This window comes from Hippopotamus amphibius, chromosome 12, assembly GCF_030028045.1.
Source record: "Hippopotamus amphibius kiboko isolate mHipAmp2 chromosome 12, mHipAmp2.hap2, whole genome shotgun sequence".
NCBI lineage: Eukaryota > Metazoa > Chordata > Mammalia > Artiodactyla > Hippopotamidae > Hippopotamus > Hippopotamus amphibius.
In genome coordinates this window covers 72,798,793-72,822,496 of record NC_080197.1, presented here as the reverse complement: position 1 = coordinate 72,822,496, position 23,704 = coordinate 72,798,793, and the positions used below count along the sequence as shown (strand labels likewise).

The 23,704-nt window shown below is 35.0% G+C and overlaps 1 protein-coding gene across 1 annotated transcript; it reads right to left on the bottom strand.

Moving 5' to 3' along the window:
• Positions 1-10,080: 10,080 nt before the first annotated feature.
• LOC130833470 (E3 ubiquitin-protein ligase RNF146-like) lies at positions 10,081-11,370 on the bottom strand. The gene has a single exon (XM_057703164.1). The coding sequence runs from the start codon at positions 11,176-11,178 to the stop codon at positions 10,105-10,107; it is 1,074 nt and encodes a 357-aa protein (XP_057559147.1). The 5' UTR covers positions 11,179-11,370; the 3' UTR covers positions 10,081-10,104.
• Positions 11,371-23,704: the final 12,334 nt, after the last annotated feature.

Below are 23,704 nucleotides of genomic sequence, written 5' to 3'. Positions count from 1 at the left end.
TTTCTCTCATATTTTATTATTTCCTTCCATGTTCTTGTTTTAGGTTTAGCTGACTCTTCTATTTCTAGTTTCTTCTGGGAGAAGGTTAGCTTATTGATTTGGATCTCTCTTCTTTTTTACTATAGGTGTTTATGGCAATACATTTTCCTCTAAGCACTACTTTTTTTCCCTCCCATAAGGGCTTTTTTTTTTTTTTTTGTATGTTGTGTGTTTATTTTCATACATCTCGAAGTATTTTCTAATTTCTCATGTGATATCTTCTTTGACTCACTGTTATTTTGGAGTGTGTTGTTTAATTTAATGTATTTAGGAATTCCCCCAATTTCCTTCTGTTATTAATTTCTAATGTCATTCCTTGGTAATCAGAGGACATAACTTATATTATGTCAATTATTTTAAATTAAGACTTGTTTTAACTTATTTTGACTTAACATATGGCTGATATGGAGAACGTTTCATTTTTCGCTTGAAAATAATTCTTTTGTTGTTAAGTGCTCTATGAATGTCTGATAAGTCCAGTTGGTTGTGTTGATTATAGTTCTATTCTTAATTTTTTTAGGATTTTCCATACTGTTTTCGACAGTGGCTGCACCAATTTACAGTTCTACCAACAGTGTACAAGGTTTCCCTTTTCTCCATATCCTCTCTAACATTTGTTAATTTTTGTCTTTTTGATAAGTCTATTCTAACGGGTGTGAGATGATATCCCATGGTGGTTTTCATTTGATTTTTCATTTGATTTGCATCATTAATAATTAATGATGCTGAACATTTTTTCATGTGCCTGTGGCCATCTGTATGTCTTCTTTGAAAAAATGTCTATTCATTTTTTAATACATTTTTAATACATTTAAAAAATTCTAATGTTGGATTCAGTTTTCTATTTCCAAACATATTTTACAAAGCCAGCATTACCCTGATACCAAAACCAGACAAGGACACCACAAAAAAAGAAAATTATAGGCCAGTATTACTGATGAACATAGAAGAAAAATCCTTAAAAAATAACAGCAAACAAAATTCAACAATATATTAAAAGGATTATACGCCATGATGAAGTGGGATTTAGTTTATGGATACAAGAATGATTCAATATCCACAAATCAATTAACATGATACGCCATATTAATAAAATGTAAGATAAAAATCATATAATTATTTCAATAGATACAGAGAAAGCATTTGACAGAACTCAACATCCACTTATGACAAAAACTCTGCACAAAGTGGGCATGGAAGGATGTAACTTGACATGACAAAGGCTGTATATGAAAAACCCATAGCTAACATTACACTGAATGGTGAATGTTGAAAGCTTTTCCTTTAAGGTCAGGAACAAGACAAGGATGTCCACTCTCACCACTTTTACTCAACATATTATTGGAAGTCCTACTTACAGCAATTAAACAAGAAAAAGAAAAAGCATCCAAATTCAAGGGGAAGAAGCAAAACTATCACTATCTGCAGATGACATGGTACTATGTATAGAAAACACTAACAACTCCACCCAGAAAACCTGCTAGGAATAGTAAACGAATGCAACAAAGTCACAAGATACAAAATCAATATACAGAAATCTGTGGCATTTCTATACACCAACTATCAGAAAGAGAAAATAAATCCCACTTTCAATTGCCCAGAAAGAATAAAATACCTAGGGATAAATTTAACAAGTAGGTAAAAGATCTGCAATCTGAAAACTATAAGATACTGATGAAAGTAATTGAAGAAGATGAAAATAAATGGAAAGATATTCTGTGCTCATGGATTGGAAACTAATATTGTTAAAATGTCTGTACTACCCAAAACAGTCTACGGATTTAATGCAATGCCTATCAAAACACCCATGACATTTTTCACAGAACTAGAACAAATAATCCTAAAGTTCGTATGGAACAACAAGAGACCACAAACATCCAAAGCAATCTTAGGAAAGAAGAATAATGTTGAAAGTATTATTCTCCCTGATGTTGAACCATACTACAAAGCTATAGGAAACAAATATACATATATAGTACTAACACAAAACCAGACACAGAGATCAATGGAATAGAATTAAGAGCTCAGAAATAAACCTGCGTAATTATGGACAATAGATTTATGACAAAGGAACCAAGAACATACAATAGAGAAAAGATAGGCTCCTTAATAAAATGGTGTTGTGAAAATTGGATAGCTATATGCAAAAGAACGAAACTAGATTACTATCTTACGCATACAAAAAAACTCATAGTGGGTTAAAGATTTAAATGTAAGACTGGAAACCACAAAATTCCCAGAAGATAACATAAGCAGTACATTCCTTAACATAAGTCTTAACCATGTTGTTGTGGATCTGACTTAAAAGGCAAGGGAAACAAAAGAAAAAATAAACAAAGGGGGGTATATTAAACTAAAAAGCTTATGCAAAGCAAGGGAAACCATTGTCAAAACAAAAAAGGCAACCTACTGAATAGTAGAAAATATTTGCAAATTACATATCCAACAAGAGGTTAATATCTAAAATATATAAAAACTCATACAACTCCAAAAACAAACAACCCAACTTAAAAATGAGCAGATCTGAATAGACATTAAGAAGACATAGAGGTGGCCATAGGTACATAAAAAGATGTTCAGCACCACTAATTATTAATGATGCAAACCAAATGAAAATCAAATGAAAACCACCATGGGATATCACCTCACATCCATTACTATAGGCTATTATCAAAGAGACAAAAAATAACAAATGTTAGCAAGGATGTGGAGAAAAGGGAAACTTTGTACACTATTGATGAAACTGTAAATTAGTGCAGCCACTATGGAAAACAGTATGGAGAGTCCTCAAAAAATTAAGAATACACCTACCATATGAGCTGGCTATTCCACTTCTGGGTATTTATTTGAAGAGTAATTTTAAAATATATACACATCCTTATGTTCATTGTATCATTATTTACAATAACGAAAATATGGAAACAACACAGTGTGCATCAATGGATGAAAGCATAAAGAAACTGTGATATGTCTCCAGAGAAGACATACAGATGGCCAACAAACACATGAAAAGATGCTCAACATCACTAATCATCAGAGAAATGCAAGTCAAAACCACAGTGAGATATCACCCCACACTAGTCAAAATGGCCATCATCAAAAAATCTAGAAACAACAAATGTTGGAAAGGGCGTGGAGAAAAAGGAACTCTCCTACACTGTTGGTGGGAATGTAGGTTGGAACAGCCACTATGGAAAACAGTTTGGGGGTTCCTTAAAAAACTAAAAATAGAACTACCATATGATCCAGTAATCCCACTACTGGGCATATACCCAGAGAAAACCATAATCCAAAAAGAAACATGTACCGTAATGTTTATTGCAGCACTATTTACAATAGTCAGGATATGGAAGCAACCTAAATGCCCATCAACAGGTGAATGGATAAAGAAGATGTGGCACATATATACAATGGAATATTACTCAGCTATAAAAAGGAATGAAATGGAGCTATATGTAATGAGGGGGATAGACCTAGAGTCTGTCATACAGAGTGAGGTAAGCTAGAAGGAGAAAAACAAATATTGTATGCTAACTCATATATATGGAATCTAAAAAAAAAAAATGGTACTGATAAACCCAGTGACAAGAAAAGAATAAAGATGCTGGTGCAGAGAATGTACTGCAGGACACGAGGTTGGGGGGTCGGGGAGAAGGGGAAGCTGGGACGAAGTGAGAGCGTAGCATAGACATATGTACACTACCAACTGTAAAATAGATAGCTAGTGGGAAGTTGCTGTGCAACAAAGGGAGATCAACTCGATGATGCGTGATGCCTTAGAGGGCTGGGATGGGAAGGGTGGGGGAGGGTGGGGGGGAGTCGCAGGAGGGAGGGAATATGGAGATATGTGTATAAATACAGCTGATTGACTTTGGTGTACCTCAAAAACTGGTACAAGAGTGTAAAGCAATATATTCCAATAAAGAGCTCAAGAAAAGAAAAAAGAAAAGAAAAAAAAAAACTGTGATATATATACACAATGGAATATTATTCAGGCATAAAAAAATAATAAAATCCTGCCATTTGCAACCATATGGATGGACCTTGAAGGTATTATGCTAAATGAAATGTTAGAGGAAGAAAGACAAACACCATATGATTTCACTTGCATGTGGAATCAAAAACAAAACAAAACAAAATGAACAACAGAAATAAGCAAAAACAAACTCATAGGTTCAGAGGTCAGATTATTGGTTACCAAAGGGGGAAGGGGGTAGGTGGGGTGGGTAAAATGGTTGAAGAAGGTCAACGGTATGATGATGGTTGGTATTTAGTGATCACTTTGTAGTGTATACAGACATTGGATTATAATGCTATACACCTGAAATTTATATACTTATGATTAAAAATGTTTTCTACTCCTTTCCATCCCTCCTCTCCTCTGGGACCCCTGTTATGCCTAGATTGATATGCTTTTTAGTGTTCCCCAGCTCTCTGAGGCTCAGTTCATTTTTCCTCATTCTTTTTTTTCTTCTGTTTCCCAGACTTTATAATCTCAATCAATTCACTTTCAAGTTCACTAATTCTCTCTTCAGCCCAAACTGCTTTTGAGCCCTTCTGGTCAATTTTTAATTTCACTTGTAATTTTCAAGTCCAGAAATTCTATTTATTTCTATTTTGTGATTCTGTATCTTTATTGAGATTTTCTATTTGCTGAGACATTATTCTCATGCATGGTTGAGAACATGGCTGCTTTAGTCCTTTGAAAATATTTTAAATAGCTGATTGAAAAGCTTTGTCTTAATCTTTGCATGTACACAGCCTTAAGGTCAGTGAGAGTGAGAATGTAATGCCTTCTCAGGTCTTTCTTGAGCATGCTCACAGCCCTACACATGCACAAAGCACTCCATATTTCTAGCAATATGTTAAACTTTTCAAGGCCCTCTATGAACATCTTATCCTCCAAGTTTCTCTCATAAGTTTTTTTTTAATCAGCTTTTTCTTTGCCCCAATTCTTATTGCTACCTCAGGAAGCTATAATGTTAGCAATTAGTACAGATTGTTTTTGACAAATGCCCCTGGGGAAAAGGCTGTTTGCACTGAGCAAGTTCTGTTTGACTGTTTCATGTCAAGAAAAAATATGCTCTACAGGTGGGAATTTCCAGGGAAATGCCAGCTAGTTCAAGTAATGACTACTCTGAGAATCATTTTTTGAGGACTTCCAAATTCTCTCTGCCTCCTCCAGTTCCCGTTCTGCTGCTGGTTTTCACAGTTACTGTAGTCACAAGACTGTTGGTTTTCAAGGCTACTTCGAATCTGAGAAGAAGGGGATGGGAACAGAGCAAGTGAAAACTCCACAAGAATCACTGTACTTAATGAGATGCAGCTGTTTTTTTGAATAAGTGATAGTAGATTTTTGCAAGTCTTTGGTGAATTTCTAGCATTCTGAGAAAGTTGACTTTGATAATTGTTGTTAATATTCCTGCCGACTTTATAAAGGGATAGCTTCTTGTAGGTCATAATTCCATTCTTGCTGATGTTTAGCAAGACAATTAAACATATAATTATGATGAAGTATGTTCATTATTCTGATAATAAATATAAAGAGAGCTATAGAAACATATTGAGGAATTTACTCAAGTATGAGGATAGCTTTATGTAAAAAGTAGTATTTAATATGAGGAGTAAAAGTTGAATATAGATTTTCCAGGTAAATAAGACAGGAGAAGAGCTTTTAAACAGGGACAAATAGTACAAGTCTCAAATATGGCAGGAGGAATAGCCAATCAGAGGGACTGAAAAAACTCCTATAAGTTGGAATGAAGTGAGACTAGAGAGTGAAGCAGAGGACAGAGTTAAATTACAGAGAACCAAATAAATGTTGTTAAATGGTTTAGAATTATTCTAAGTACAGTGGTAAGTCTCTAAAGTGTTCTTTCTAAATTGGGTACTAACTGGGATCAGATATTCATTTTTAGAGGGATCACTCAGGTTGACTAATATAGGACGTAGTGGAATAAACTGTTGCCATAAAGGGATGGTTGTATTCAAGACAAGTGTGGTGGCAGTAGAGATGAAGGAAAGTTGTCAAATTAAAGACACGATCAGTAAAATAGTCTATGATTAATTGGATAAGGGAATTCAAGGAGAGGAGATGCAGAAATAGAAAGTCAGCTTTGGTTCTCATGTTTTGAGTCAGACAGTTGTGGGCAGTATTCCTTAAATGCAATAGAGAATAAAGATTGGATTTAGGGGAGAATCAAAATGATGAGGTCAGTTTCTGGACCCTGTGGAGGATTCAACTGGGTATGTGTAATAGACATTTAGATATATTGTTCTAGCTCTAAGCAAAGGATTCTAATCAAGAAAATTAGATATATATATATGTGTATATATATATATATATATATATCTCCGGACTTTTCTATATATTCTGACTTTTCTATCTTTTGATTTAGAAAGTAACTTTCTATCTGCAGTGGATGCAGTGGCTTGGCCCCATTCTGGACTGAAGCATTCATTCCCTCTGTTGATAGGAATTGGTGTCTCACAGTTTTCAGGTGACTCTCTATAATATGGCTGTCAGTCAAAAGATACCACCTCCTCAAAGTCACACTTTCCCTCAGGAACAACTGCATCAAATTATTTCATGCGAGACTATAAATGCATAAACCTCTCACCTTATATCAGAACAAACTTAAAGGACCACTCAGTTTCAGAGTTCCTTATAGTGGCAACTGAAACTTTTGTTGGAACTGAATCACCGTTTGAATTTTCCCTCTACCCAGACAGAAGTTTCTCTTTCTCACCCACAGGTGTTGATTTTGAGGTTCCTCCCTAATTAACATCCTGTATGCAAACCTCCATCTGAGAGTCTGTTTCCTGAGTAACCTGACCAGTAACACAGTTTGAAGAAATACTGGGGGCAAATCTTAGTAGAAAGTGGAGTTTCATCCTTGGTCTATTAAATTTGGATGATTCCTGTAATCTTTTCTCCCTGGAAGCAATACTAGAAAGAAATGAGCAAATGTAGAATTTTGTAGCCTATATCTTGATAATAGCTGCTTCTCCAACTCTCTTGCATCTGACATTTTGGAGGGCACTTATGGTGAATGTTTTGACTCTCCAATAAACACATGGAAATGCATAATTTGCATGAACCCCCTGTCCCCCACATTTGTAGAAAACATAAAAATGACTCGTACAAAAGAAGAGTAAACATGATTCTATTTACTGAGGTCAGAATATGTAGATTCATATTTTATCTTAGCAGCTTCATTCATCCCTTTTATTGAGATAAAATTGACACAGTATAAGTTTAAGGTGTACAACACAATTATTTGACCCACATACATCGTGAAATGATTCCAACAGCAGGTTAACTGAACATTGATCATCTCATGTAGATACAACAATAACGAAATAGAAAAAGAATATTTTTATAGCAATGAGATCTTTTAGGATTGACTCTCTCAACAATTTTCATACGTAATGTATAGCCATGCTAATTATCTTTATCATGTTGTACACTATGTTCCTAGTATTTATTTGTCTTATAACTGGAGGTTTGTAACTTTTGATCACCTTCATCCCACTTCCTTTCCTCCCACCCCCCACCTCTGGTAGCCACTAATTTGATCTCTTTTCCTATGAGTTTGTTTGTTTTTGAACTATGGTTGACCTACAATCCTATGGTAGTTCTTGGTACACGACATAGTGATTCCCAATCCTATAAATTTCAAAATGATCATGATGATAAGTCTAGTTGTCATCTGTCACCATACAAATATATTACGTAATTATTGACTCTATCCCCACACTGTACATTTCATACCTGTGACTCATTTATTTTGCAACTGAAAGTTGGTATTTCTTTTTCAATTAGTTTTTTATTGGCATATAGTTGATTTACAATGTTGTGTTAGTTTCTGCTCTACAGCAAAGTGAGGACATTTTGTATCTCTTAATCTTCCTTACCTACTTCACTCCTCCCCCCACTCCCCTCCCCTCTGGTAACCAACCCTTTCTTCTCTGTATCTATTACTCTGTTTCTGTTTAGCTGTGTTTGTTCATTATTCTTTCAGATTCCATGTATAAGTGAAATCAAACAGTATTTGTCTTCATATGATTTATTTCACTTAGTACCCTCTAGGTCCATCCATGTTGTTGCAGATGGCAAGATTTCATTCTTTTTTATAGCTGACCAATATTCTATTCCATCTTCTTTATCCATCCATCTATTGAGGAGCAGTTAGGTGGCTTCCATATCTTGGCTATGGTAAATAATGCTGCTGTGAACATAGGGGTACACACATCTTTTCAAATTAATGTTTTCATTTCCTTCAGACAAAATGGAATTGCTGGATCATATGGTTGTATTTTTAATTTTTGGAGGACTCTCCATACTGTTTTCCACAATGACTGCACCAATTTACATTCCCACCAATAGTGCAGCAGGGTTCTCCTTTTTCCACACCCTCACCAAACTTGTCATTTGTTGTCTTTTTAACTATTTTGACAGGTGCGAGGTGATATATCATTGTAGTTTTGATTTACATTTCCCTGATGATTAGTGGTGTTGAGCATCTTTTCTTGTGCCCACTGGTCATCTGCCTTTTTTTAAGTCATCACTTTAACCAGAAGAATGGTATAGTCTGGCTGACAACTTCCTAAGACTACATTAGGTGTGCAGATGATTTTCCCAAAGAAATAGGAAGGAAGATGCTGGGAAGACAAAATTTATATTTGTACTTATCAAAGCTGAGGTTATATATCTATATAAATTTTTTCCATTGACCAAGTGACTAATTGGTTTGAATGATAGGTGTACTGAATTGAATGTGATTGAATGGTAAAGTTAATAAGCACCTAATATCCAAAAATACAATAGAATATATCCAATATTAAGTTGATGAATAAAATAGGAAATATATTTATCCAGATTTTCAACTGCAAAGCACTAGTGTCCCATGCTTCTCAATAAGTACCAGAAAAATAAGAAATATGAGAAGTAAAAAGATAAATGCCACAGTCCCTGCCCTGGATGTCTACAGTCCAATTTGAGACATAAACCTTATAAATAAATCATTTTACTTGCAAAAGTATAATTCTAAAATGATATAATTACACAGGCTGGTAAAAAGGAGAGATTTAATAATAAGCTGTATTTAATACAGAGCTGTATAATAAACCAGTTGTAGACAATATAGGTAATAATCTTGCTTTCCATGATGGAACAACTTTTGAAGTTGCCAGACTTTAGGAAAACTCACCTTTCACTTTTCATTAAAGTCTCAGAATTTATTTGCACTCAAATAAGGATGTAACTCCTATACATCCGTTTCCTTTTCATGTTTCTCTTGATTTCACCACAAAAGCTACGTAATTTATAGGAAGTTAATTGAACTTCTTTTCTTAGAAACAGGAAGTTACACATTTAAAGGGTATTTTTTAGGGGTACTGGAAGTTGACAATTTCATTCAAATCTTAAGATAAAGAAGTAACTAAGGTCATAGTTTGTAACTCTAATTATAACTTATTATAATAAATTACAGTTTATAACACTATTATAAGAAAACCCTAATACAAAACATAGGTCAAAATAACAAATAACTGAATTAACTGAAAACATGATAAAATGAGAAAGATAATAAGGAGTATAAATATAGAACCCAATGTACCTTAAACTCCAGTGAAGCAAAAAAAAAAAATATTTTTCTTCGATGTTTGTATCTGTATGAGCACAAACCAGGATTGTAAATTTCTTTTAGTAACAACAGAATCACCTTTGCATGTCTCTTGTCACAGCTGGGTGACTTAACCAATATAATTTGGTTATTCCTCTGTAATTTAATCCACTTTTGTGCCCACATTATACCTGTGCCTGAATAGATCTGTCTAGCTGGGGAGTAACACAAAACTATGTTGAAATGCCTCTTTTTATTTTTTTTTAATTTTTAATTTTTTTTGACATGTTAGACATTTTAATTACAGGTCTATTCCTTCCCATACCCCTTCCCACCGAAGCTCCCAAAATGCACTACTAGGGATGAGTATAATGTTATGTGGGCAGAAATTTACAGATAACCATTTTTACCTTGAGCATGGATGTGAAAACTTTTTTACTTAAACTTCAGTTACTGTGCACTGTCCATCAGGCCTTCTTGATCTGACACTGACACTCACTGTGCCACCCCCTGCCACTGATTGATCAGTTCCTGATTGATCAGATCGATCAGATACTGTCTGGTTTGGATTAGGAACCAAAAGTCTCTGTTGGGTCAAGGAGTGTTGTGCAACAAGCGCAGATCCATCCTCACTATCGCTACTGGCATCTGATTCGGTTTCTTCAATGGAAGTGTCTGGTGCTGGTACCCTGCCTGAAGACGGTGATTCATGATCTTCTCCTTCCCCTCTATGACTCCTTTCAGCTATGCTGTCTCCACCGAGTTGTAAATGTGCAAAAGAGTCTTCCAGAGAAGTGCTTGCATCAGGGGATGGTGTTGTAGGGCTTGTTAACTGACCATCTACTGATGTCAGGGGCCTTACAAAAGACACTAGAGGCTGAACAGAAGCTCCACTCTGTGCTGATACACTGTCCGCTCCATCGGCAGAGCTCTCTCTTGCTAGGTTTATGGTATTAGCATCACAGTCCAGCCTAAGTCCAGCTACTCCCTTCTTTGGTATATCTATTATATCCCGCTTAATCTTCCTGCGACGTCCACGTTCATTTCTCCTATATTGAACCATATTTTCAAGATCAGCAACATACAGAAACCTGGCAATTAACATTTCAGTGCTCTTTTTACCTTTGGAAAAAGCATCTTCCAGCTCTCTACTAGTGCGCTCATCATATTGCCACCAGCCATTTCTTCCTTCATAATACCATGCATATTCACCATTTCCTCTACTTGCTGCCTTGAGTTCTTCTGGTGACAATAAGGTTGGCTTATCAAGGAAATCCTCGGGAATTTCCTGTCGAGAAAGGGCACATCGCTTTCCAAGCCATGAATTTCCCTTCACACACAGATAGCAGAAAACATGCTTGCAAGGCAGACTGACTGGGTGAACACATGTTTGCAGACAAATGGCACATTCAGGGACAGTTAGAGAAGGTGCAGTATTAGAACAGGACTCATTTGCTTTCCTGTTCGTAGGAAGCATGTTTATTGAGTGATCAATTTCACCACCGCCAGCCATCTGCTTTTTTCTGTGTCCTTGGTTCCTCAACAGGCAAGGTTCAAAATGATAGTAAGTTTTTGAAAAGACTGCACTTATATTTCTATTACAGATCGCACAGATGCCTGTCACAAAAATAAAATATCATCTTCATGAGCAATCAGCCAGTTTGCAGTATTTTCTCCTCCATTGCTGGATCATCCTGTGCTCCACGGCAGCATGTGCGGCCGCCTCGCAGTCTTTTCAGCCTCGGAGCCCGCAGCAGCCGGGGACGCGCGCGCGGCCGTCACGTGACCGCCGGTCGCGTCGCCGAAATGCCTCTTTTTAAAAGTATATACAACTCTAGATTTCTTTATCTCTCTCTCCATCTCTCCTTCTCTCTCTCTGACTTGTATGAAACTCTCTCTCCTTCTGTCACTGGATATTCCTTCTGTCTACAGAATCCTTTCTTTCCTCTTTTGTTTTCTTTTAATACTCTAACTACATCAGCTTCTAAGATGAGCCCATTGAGTCCCGGGGCCTAAATGCAACCTGTATTAACATTCCATACCTGTCCATCAACTGCTTCCACAACCTCTCTACTTCAAAGTCAAATCTTGTACTAAAACTGTTCAAAACTAATTTTCAAATTTTGCCTTTCATACTGGATTATTTATTCACATCTCAATGAGTGGTATTTTCATCCCAGTAACCCAGGCCAAAAAATCCTGAAGCATCAATGTCTCCTCTCTTTGTTTTAAATACTACATCTAACCCATCTGTGAGTTCTTCCTTTATACATAGAGTCTCTACACCTCTACTGCTACCACCGTATTTCAACCAACTCTTGTCTGTTATTTAACTTTTTTTTTTTCCACACTGAACTGCAGCATATCATGTGGGATCGAACCAGACCAAGAATCGAACCCGTGCCCCCTGCAATGGAAGCATGGAGTCTTAACCACTGGACCACCAGGGAAGGCCCTGTAACAGGTTTTTAATTGTGATCTTTCAACTTCTGCCATTGCAGAAATTTCAAATCAAACCCCCATTTTTATGCTGGGACCTTGCTTTATTTTTCTTCAAGGCATTTTCTCATCAACTGAATTATTATAACTTTTTTGTTTGGTTGGTTGGTTTACTGCTTATCTCCCTCCATTTGCATGTAAGCTGCATGAGAACATCAGTTTTGCTGTATCCAATGCTCTACCCCTGGTACCTAGAACAGTGCCAGGGAATAGATGTTCAGTAATTATTTTTTGAATTAATGAATAAATCAATGTGTGCATATGATAGCAACAAAGTGAGTAGATTGAGGGTGGTCATAATAGAAAAGGTGGTCATTGAGGACTTCTCTGAGTCATTCAGATTTCTTCTAGGCTTCACAGTTGTGGTTACAGTAGTGTCTAGGAATGAATCAGACACTGGAGAAGTAATGTGCAGAAACCAACTCCAAGAATAAGACACAGAAGCCTTATAACTTTGAGGTGCCATGTACCCTTTCAGTTGTACCCTGCTTTTAAAGATGCCATGAGTCTGTAGCTCCCAAAAAAACTTCATTACCAATGGCTCATGATATACCCAGCTTGAGCTTGTGGAAAAATTCTCCTGCTTTTTTTTTTTTTTTCTGGGCAGATGATATTGGTGGTATCATTGCAGAGATCTAGTCTGAGTAATCAAAGTTTTTCATACAGTTTGTGTTGCACTGATTTCTCTTCTTGTGTCATTACCACCAGACATTTACTGTAATTTAAGTTTCCATCCTCAAGACTTTTCATACCTTTGTCATAGGAGAATGATGGAAATTCAAGGAGCAGTGGTGTGTAGACTGCTGAGATAACGTGGGGATGAACAGGTTGGCCTTTGCATGAGTTTTTGGCAGATCTACTTGATTGACATCTAGTCATCACATCCAGTCTGACTATTCAAAAACTAAAAAATTGAGCTGAGACCTGGATGGTGATTGTTTTTTAGTCTGGGAAGACATTAATATTCTTGTTGTTGTTATCAGTGTTGTTATTATTATTTAATATCTGATAGTTGAAGATAGTATAGTGATATTTATTCAGGGGGGGAAGTAATCTTGGCTTTTCTGCTGTCTTCTAGATAAATCTTAAAAATAATTTTTCCAATATTGTCAAGGTCATTATTGACTTATTGCTATATTCTATATTCAGTACTAACTTTCTTCTTAATGGACTTCTCAGAAGAATTTGATACAATTGATCTTTTCCTTTCCTTTATAAACTTTCTTTGGCTGCTAGAAGAGTAGGGCTAATAATATCTTGAATATCAAAATTACCATCTTCACTATCCCTAGCACTCCCGCTGACTCTACCACTATCACTTTTCTCATGAAATATGCATAAAGGTTATTCTTTGTCCCATATTAACTTTCTTGGATGTTTTACTGAAATTAGTCACTATAATATGTAGCCTTCTATGTGATCTGAAATGACAGTGGAGGATTTATGTAGAATGTTATTTTTATTTCTTTTTAAACAAAAAATGAGATAAAAATTTCAAACTCTAGATTACTGAATAAATTAGAACTAGACATAGATTTTTCTTTTTTCACTTCTTTGATTTCAATTCAAAAAAGTAATAAACATTCAGATATTATCTCAGCTGGAACACGTTCCACTTTGTTTTCTCAGTAGAATATGAAACAGGAAGTCAGCATCATTTAGGACTTCTCAGAAAAAAAGAAAACATCATGTATTTTGACTTATTGCAGTTGTTGAAGTGTAACTTTTTAACTAAAGTTTACATAGATCTTACAGTGACCTACTTCGACTCAGTACCTAACACATAATTCATTAATTCCAGTTTTTACTCCTTAAAGAGAGAAAGAAAATTTATTAGTTTTACAGTAATATTAGAGTCTTCATACCTGTTGAAGGGTATTTGGCATAGGGTCTCCAAAACAGATTGGCATTGAGAGTATTTCAATTTAAGGTTTTGTAAGTTATTTTTTTGAAAGTTTTTTTTGAAAGGTTTTTGTAAGTAGCATTCTGAAGAGGAAACATGCTTATAAAGCAATAAAATGTGTTTATTTGTGGCATATTTATTTTTCAAATAATAAAATTGAAAAAAGAAACTGATTTTATTACTGATTTCAGGGGAGCTGACTTGAGTACAATGGAATTACTAAATCAACAGCATAGATAATTATTATTTTCAACCATATACTTCAAATGCATATTTAGTTATCTCATGTAGTATTAAATAATACAGAAAAATCCTAAATCTAAATTGATTTAGTTCATTTTATTTTAATAATTTTAATTTTTTGGTAGGGAAGGTAGACCTAAAAACTAAATTTTGAAAGAATGATCCATTGTCCCTGCATAATTGACATGGGGAATGATAGATAGATAGATAGATAGTATGAGCCCAGTGATCAGATCAGTGTAGATGATTATTCAATATTAAACAAATATAAATAAATTGTTTTTGCATACCTCAAGAAAAGAATTAGAATAATTAATAGGTGCCAGGAAGTCAGTGAGTTAAAGCACACCACTTGATGATTTTGTATTTCAAATTACTACCTGGGAGTAAATGAAATCAGCAGGCTGATTTCTGACAATGTTGCCTTCAGCCTTTTTTTTTTTTTTTTTTTAACTATATTTCATCAAGGACTCTCCCTGGCTGACCTAAGTTCCACTTGTGAACTGCTGCTCTCTAGTGGCTAATATGAGGGCTTATAGAAAGAGCCTGCTCCCATGTGATTGTGAGATAAACACATGTTGCTCTCCCTGAGAACATCTTCCCTCACCCAACAAATACTTTCACCAAATCCTACCTTCCCATCCACTCATTTGTGAGTTTTGGAAGATTGTATCTTTCAAGGACTTGTCCCATCTCATTTAAGTAATCGAATTTGTAAGCATAGAATTGCTCATAATATTCCTGTATCTATTATCCTTTTGATGTCCAAGGAATCTGTAGTCATGTCCGCTACTCCATTTCTGATATTAGTAATTTGTGTCTTCTCTCTTTTTCTCTTATTTAACCTGCGCAGAGGCTTATCAATTTTAGTCATATTTCCAAAGAACTAGCTCTCGATTTCATTGTTTTTCTATATTCATATCCTGTTTTTAATTTCAATGATTTTTTTGGTCTAATTTTTATTATTTCTTTTCTTTTGCTTACCTTGAGTTTAATTTTCTCTTTTTTCCCCTAGTTTGCTAGAATGGAAACTTAGATTATTGATTTTAAATTTGTCTTCTAATACATGTACTCAATTCTATAAATTTTCCTCTAAGGACTGCTTTTGCTGCATCCCACCAATTTTGATAAGTTCTGTTTTATTTTCATTTTGTTCACATATTTTTAATTTCTCTTGAGATTTCTTCTCTTATGCATATGTTATTTAGAAGTATGTTATTTAGACAAAAGGGAGACCTTGTACACTGTTGATGGGAAAGTAAATTGGTACAACCACTATGGAGAACACTATAGAGTTTCCTTAAAAAACTAAAAATAGAACTACTATATAATCCAGCAATGCCATTCCTGGTGGTATATCCAGAGAAAACCATAGTTCAAAAAAATACATGCACCGCAATGTTCATAGCATTACTATTTATAATAGCCAAGACATGGAAGCAACCTAAATGTCCATTGACAGAGGAATGGATAAAGAAGATGTGGTACATATATACAATGGAATATTACTCAGCTATAAAAAGAATGAAATAATGCCATTTGCTGCAACATGGATGGTGGACATAGAGATTATCATACTAAATGAAGTAAGTCAAACAGAGAAAGACAAATATCATATGACATCACTCATATGTAGAATCTAATTTTTTTTAAATGAAACAAATGAACTTATTTACAAAAGAGAATCAGATTTACAGATATTGAAAACAAACTTATGGTTACCAAAGGGGAAACGTGGGCGGGAGGGATAAATCAGGAGTTTAGGATGAACATACACACACCACTATATATAAGATAGATAACCAACAAGGACTACTGTATAGCACAAGGAATTCTACTCAGTATTCTGGGATAACCTATATGACAAAAGAATCTAAAAAAGAATGAATGTGTGTATATGTATAACTGAATCACTTTGCTGTACACCTGAAACTAACACAATATTGTAAATCAACTATACTCCAATAATTTTTTTTAAAAGAAGTGTGTTACTTAATCTCCATGTAGTTGAGATTTTCTAGTTATCTTTCTTAATGATATCTGGTTTAATTCCATTATAGTCTGAGAGCAGACATTGGATGATTTCTATTCTTTTAAATTAGATTTTTTCCTAAAATACTAAGGTCTTCTTTCAAAACTCATTATTTTAATCTAATTTTCAATGCAATAAAATTATTTTCATTTGTTGTAAGATCACTATTTTGAAAAATATCAACTGTAGATATGGATCTGTGCAAAATCAGGCACCAGTACCCCATGAGAAAATCAAGCAGGATGTATTTATTTAAAGTATGCCAAAGGAGAATGAAGTAAAGATCAATTAGTAACATATTTCCAGGACAGATCAGGGAATAGGTTTCTTTGTCCTAAGAATCACTGAGCCCACAGTTGTAAATGATATCATCTGAATGAATGAGTGTTAAGATAGACTTTCTACAACCATGGGGTTCTACCTTAAGAGCAATTCTGCTTGCAGGCCAGCCGTGACATATTCCAGGGACCTCTCTTTGGGCTTCATTATTCTTGGAGTTATGCAATTTGACTCAAAGGTAGTATACTCAGATATGAACACAGTTTTCATCCTTAACCCGAGCTTTCTCAAGCTAACAACAAGGTCTGTGTACTTTCTCAAGCTCAGGGTTCCTAAACCTGAAAGAAAGTCAAGTTTCCAGAAATTTCAGGGAGCCCTGTTAATAAACAGAGTAACTATGTGGCATATCTTTTATATATCATTTAATTAAACAGATTAAATTCCCCACAACAATGAATCTAATTCACAAACTTAATGACTAAATTTTTCAAATATATTTTCATGAAAATTTTACCTTAAAAACAGTTTGTCTGAAATAGATACCCAGAATAGTGCTATGCATGTAATAATTTATCAGTAAACATTTGGTAAATTTGAATGACTAGTAGGATGTTAAAATGTGATCATTCCTATTTAATTTTAACTGAGGGAATATATGCCAAGAACAATTCTATGGATACTAGACTGCTTGTACCAGGCATGCTAACAAACTTGCAAAAATGATTTTTCAAATTTTAATCCATCATCTGCTTCCAGAGTACATTAAGAATTTATGAGTGTTCAGGTCTCTGCTCAAATTTTTAATCCACTTTGAGTTGATTTTAATCCACAGTTGAGTTGTGTATGATGTAAGATAAGGATCTAATTTCTTTCACTTGCAAGTGGATATCCAATTTTTTCAATACCGTTTGTTGAAGAGACTATCTTTAGCCATCAGATATTCTTGCCACTGTTGTCAAAGATCAGTTGACTGTTTTGGGCTCTCTATTCTGATCCATTGGTCTATATGTCTGTTTTTATGCCAGTACCATACTGCTTTGATTACTGTATATTTGAAATATATTTTGAAATCATGAAGTATGATGCCTCTATCTTTGTTCTTCTTGCTTAAGATTGCTTTGCCTATTCAAGGTCTTATGTAGTTGCTTAAAAATGATAAGATTGTTTTGTTTTTTCTAATTTTGTAAAAAATTCTACTGAGATTTTAACATGGATTGCATAGAATCTTTAGATTGCTTTGGGTAGTTGGATGTTTTTAACAATATTAGGTCTTTCAATCCATAAGCACAGGACCTCTTTCTAATTGTTTGCATCTTATTTAATGTTTTTCTTCAGTGTTTTGTAGTTTTCTGTGTATCAGTTACACTCTCAGTGTGTGGGAACCCTCTTTGCTGACTCCTAAGTATTTGATTATTTTTGATTCTATTGTGAATGGGATTGGTTTCCTAATTTGTTTTTCAGATAGTTCATTGTTAGTGTGTGGAAATGCAACTAATTTTTGCACGTTGATTTTGTGTCCTGTAATTTTACTGAATTCATTTATTAGTTCTGACAGTTTTTGTTTTTTTATGGAGTCTTTAGGTTTTCTATATAGAGATCATGTTATCTACAAACAGAAATAATTTTGCTTCTTTCTAACTTGGTTGTCTTTGATTTCTTTTTCTTATCTAATTGATCTGGCCAGGATTCCAGTACTATGGTGAATAGAAGTAGCAAGAATGGGCATCATGTCTTGTTTCTAATCTCAGAAGAAAAGATCTCATTTTTTCATCATTGAGTATGATGTTAGCTGTGGCCTTTTCATAGATAGCCTTTATTAGGTTGAGGTTAATTTCTTCTATACCTAGTTTATTATGAATTACCATAAAAGGGTGTTGAATTTTGTCAGGTGCTTTTTCTACATCTGTTCAGATGATCATGATATTTTTATCCTTTATTCTGCTGATGTGGTATATCATATTAATCAATCTAAATGTATGTCGAACCATCCTTATTACATCCCTGGGTTAAACTCCACTTTGTCGTGGAGTATAATTTTTTAATGTTCTTCTGATTTGGGTTTGTATTTGTTGAGGATTTTTGCATCTATGTTCATCAGAGATATTTGCCTATAGCTTTCTTTTCTTATGTTGTCTGTCTTTGGTTTTGATTTGGAGCAGGGTAATGGTGGTCTAAACATAAAACCTGAAAGTATAAGTCTCCTACAAGAACATATAAAGGAAAAGCTTCTTGACATTGCTTTTGGCAATGTTTCATAGGATATGACATCAAAAGTACAAATGACAAAAGCAAAAATAGACATGTGGGACTACATCCAACTAAAAAGCTTCTGCATAAAAAATGAAGCTATCAACAGAGTAAAGAAGCAATCTACAGAATGGGAGAAAATATTTGCAAACCATATAATTGATAAGGAGTTATATGAGGGACTCTACAACTCAATAGCAAGAAACAAACCTATTAAAAAATTGATGAAAGACTTAACTAGACATTTCTTCAAAGAAGATATACCAGTGACCAACAGGTATATGAAAAGGTGCTCAACATCACTAATATCAGAGAAATGCAAATCAAAACCACAATATTTCCTATTAGGATGGCTATTATTAAAAAAATACAAAAGACAAGTGTTGATGAGGATATGGAGACATTTCAACCCTTGCACACCATTGGTGAGAATGTAAAATAGTGAAGCCAATGTGGAAAACAGTATGGAAGTTCTTCAAAAAATTAAAAATAGAACTACCATATGAGCCAGAAATCTCACTTCTAGATATACTCAAAAGAATTTTGAGTATATCCAGAAGTGAGCAAAGTATTATTTGTACTCCCATGTCCATTGCAGTTTAATTCACAATAGACAAGATGTGGAAACAAACTAAATGTTCATCAGCAGATGAATGGATAAAGAAAATGTGGTATATACATACAGCAGAATATCATTCAGCTTTAAAAAAGAGGAAAATTCTTCTATATGAGAAAACATGGATGAACTTGGAGGATGTTATGCTAAGTGAAATAAATCAATCAGAAAAGTACAAATACTGCATGATTTCATTTATATGAGATCTCTAAAACAGTCAAACTCATAGAAATAGAGAGTAGGATGGTGGTTGCCAATGGCTGCGGGACAGGAAATGAGGAGTTGTTACTCAGCAGGTATAAAGTTTCAGTTATGCAAAATAAATAAGGTTTACAGATGTGCTTTACAACATTGTAGTATAGTTAACAATACTGTATTGTATACTTAAAATTTTGTTGAGGAGAGATCTCATGGTGTCTTTCCCCAACCAAAAAAAAAAAAAAGAAGGAAGAAGAAGAAGAAAAGAAAGGAAGAAAGGAAGGAAGGAAGGAAGAAGAAAGAAGAAAGAAAGAAAAAGAAAGAAAGAAAGAAAAAGAAAGAAAGAGAGAGAGAGAGAGAAAGAAGGAAGGAAGGAAAGAAAGAAAAAAGAAAGAAAGAAAGAAAGAAAGGAAGGAAGGAAGGAAGGAAGGAAGGAAGGAAAGAAAGAAAGAAAGAAAAGAAAGAAAGAAAGAAAGAAAGAAAGAAAGAAAGAAAGAAAGAAAGAAAGAAAGAAAGAAACCCAGAAAAAAATGTTTTGAGTATTCAGAGACTGAGAAGTCACAACTCATCGTCTGGGGAGAGTAGTCAGTGTGCTTTACACTCCCCACCACATCCTTCCATGGTAGAAAGCTGAAGAACTTCTTCATAACCTTAAGCCAAGTGAGAATTCTGACATAAATAGGCAGTGTTCTCAGAAATTTGAAAGCTTCAGACACTGGTAATTTCAATATGAAAGGCTGTGTGGTTAGAACTACATATAATCAGAGTAAAAGTGGATATGATGGGAGTAACCTGCGCTCCCACCAACAGTAAGATTGAAAAGAATGTTTTTCTTGGGCCAGGTATGGATCCCATGAAAAGGAGCCAGCCATGGACCATCCAGAAATGAAACTCACTTTGGTGGGCTTCTTGCCACAGAAAGTCAACCTGAATGAGAAGAACCTGGGAGCAGGGGTGAGAAGAAGTGTTAAATTAGATGAAAATGTGATTTTACATATTTGATTGAATATTTAATAATATTTTTATTATCCTAAAAAGAGAGTAGAGTGGAAAAACTATGGGAATTGCCTGTGATGAGGGAAGAAATGAGCCTCTAAAAAGTAGATGCAGGGACTTCCCTGGTGGTCCAGTGGTTAAGACTCTGCACTTCCGCTGCAGGGGGCCTGGGTTCGACCCCTGGTCTGGTAACTAAGACCCCATATGCTGCGAGGCACAGCAAAAAAATACATATATAAAATAATAAATAAAGTTATCCTACTAAAAATCCTCCTATTAGAAAATAAAGTAGGAGAAGTTTTGAGAAAGAGTAGAGTTGCTGTCTCCTTGTATTCAGGTTAATCCTACTTGCTGAATTAGTTACCTAGATATTGATTTTTTTGGTACCATTTAAGCACTTCAAATGCTTGACTGAATTGACGTAAAAATCTGACAAGAAATTTATAAAATCATTGTAGCATTTTAAAAAAACAAACAAAAAACAAACAAAAACAAACAAAATCATTGTAGCATTTAAAAAAATGTACGATAAATTTATAGTGTGTAAATTCAGGTTCTTTTGCACATTTCAATAGTACTGAAAAGAAAACAGTTTTCTTACAAATTTTAACTACAAATGACAAGAGTTATAGAGATTGTACATTCATATTAGCTTGAAAAGGCAAATTCTAATATGCTAGATTCTCATTTAAATTTTAAAAACCAATAATTGAAATTAAAAAAACACATTTGTAGAAGTAGCAGAAACATCTAAACATGCTGTGGATTTGATTTATTTTTATTATCTCTACGGTAATTTCTGAGATAAGATTTGACAACAGGTCTCTGGCACCTGGGAGCTACTTCAATCCAAGATGATTCTATTTGAGCCACAGATTCTCTGGTCTTTTCATGTCATTAAGGTCTGTTTCTTGGTCAGCAGACACCCAGGAGCTGGAGACAAGGTATAGATTGCTATTCATTCCATGTTTCTTTTCTTTCCTCTCTGTCAACTTAATTGCACATGGTGTTTGGCTCATGTAATGATCCAGATTTATCATTATTGTAGGAGCTGAGTTCTTGGTGGTGGTTTTATTGAGCATTTTAAATATTTACCAGGACTATCAGGGGAAATGATACTAAAAGCTGTAAATAGCCTGGGCATAGTCCTCTTGACACCTTGTGTAACAGTAACCCAATTTCAGCCTACGCAGTGGTCCTCTTCTCTGCCTGTGGTTTTTTTGATTTTTTTAACTTTTGATACACAAGACATGAATAAATTTTTAAAATAATTATGCTGAATGAAAGACACCATGTGGGAAAAAGTACATGTATTCATATAAAAAGTGCATTCTATTTATATATTAATAAAACCCAGAAAACACAGCTAGTCTATAGTGAAAGAGAGCATATCAGATGTTGCCTGGGAAATGGGAGGGGTGGGAGTGAGTGATTACAAAGTGGCAGCAGGAAACTTCTGGAGGTGATGGACAGGTTCACTGCCTTGTTTGTGGTGATGGTTTTACAGGATATGCATGCATTAAAACTCATTCTGCCTGTGGTTTTAATGATGAGGAGCCAAAAATGCTAAGAGGTGGTCTCAGCTTCCACTTTATCAGCACCTCGATCATGTTCCTTATTAGATGTCTTCTCTTGGGCATTAGGAGCTCTAAACCCAACAAAAACAAGATCTTGTGGGAAAGGAGCGATTTTTTTTTTCAGGTGGATTGTTAGGTGTAATGATGAGGTACCACTTCAAATTTGAATCTTAACTTCATGCTTCTGTTCAAAGATCTGTACTTTCTGGCAACGGCACCAGCTGGTATCACTAGTATGCCCTCAGAAAGTCGTGTTAGCATCCTTTCCAGCTAGTTACAGATAACTAAATAACGTCTATAGGCATGAGGGGATTGCCAAATACTCTTTTTTTTTTTTTTTTTTTGGTAAAATATCAAACAAATACAAGGTTGTGTCGGGAAACCATTACAACAGATAATATATTCTTTAACTCTATAAATGGTGATGCTAGCAGAAACACTGAAGGCAGAGAAGTAAAATCTGTCATGAAAATATGTGATTATTTCTGTGAAGACAAAGCACTATCCAATCTTGTGATGGAAGGGGCTTAAAGTAACAGATCTGCCATCTCGTGGCTGGCTGGTCTCCCTCAGAAAAAGTACTCTGCTTTGCTTCCTGCCCTTGACAGATTGGGCATTTAGCAGAGATTTTACCAAAATCAACCTTGATTAGGAAAGACCATATTATTGAGCAGTTAGATAGCTTCCATCCTTGCTGTCTTGGACAATTTTATAGGTGCCCATTTTCATAAGTTCCGGGATGGCTGGGGAAAGAGGAAGACTGGCACCCAGAATGTAGGTCACTTTGTCCACTTAATTATTGATAAACACATCAAAAAGTTAAAGACTCATGGTGGAAAAATGAATAATAAAGAAGCAGTAACCAAACTAATGCTACTATAACTGCAATAGTGTTGAATGTAATAACCATTAAGTTCCTACTAAATTGTAAAGGATGATTGTACCAAATACCATTAGTTCTCCCTTCTGCTCTGCTGCCAAACTTCTATATCTTTGCCTTAGGAAACTTACCTGTAGGGACAACTTTGCCCTGTGCCTTCTACTTGCCTTTGGCCACTGGGTGCCCGGCAGGAAGGCAGAGGAATGAGCTAGGACTCTGGATTACTGGACCCTGGCCCTTCTGTGATGCCAGGGCTGGCTGTGCTTCTTTCTGGGATGCCTGCTGTATTCAGCTCTCTTTCCTTAGTCTTCTGCCTCACCAGTGAAGTCTCATGGCTAAAACCTTTGGGTTTCCATTCTAGATGTGTTATAATTGCCAGAGATTTGGAATTTAGTTGCCCAAATTTTAAACTCCGTTATCTCAACTTATAAAATTAGTATTTCTAGAACTGTATTACTCTTTTCAGTTTGGGCTCGAGGAACGTCTTAGAGTGATAAAAAAAACAAAGTTCCAAAATTGGACTTGGTGATAATTGTACACATGTATATATATTTTAAAAATCAATCATT

Excerpts from the sequence above, each read along its gene's own strand:
- LOC130833470 (XM_057703164.1), bottom strand. The coding sequence starts at position 11,178 with ATGGCTGGCGGTGGTGAAATTGATCACTCAATAAACATGCTTCCTACG.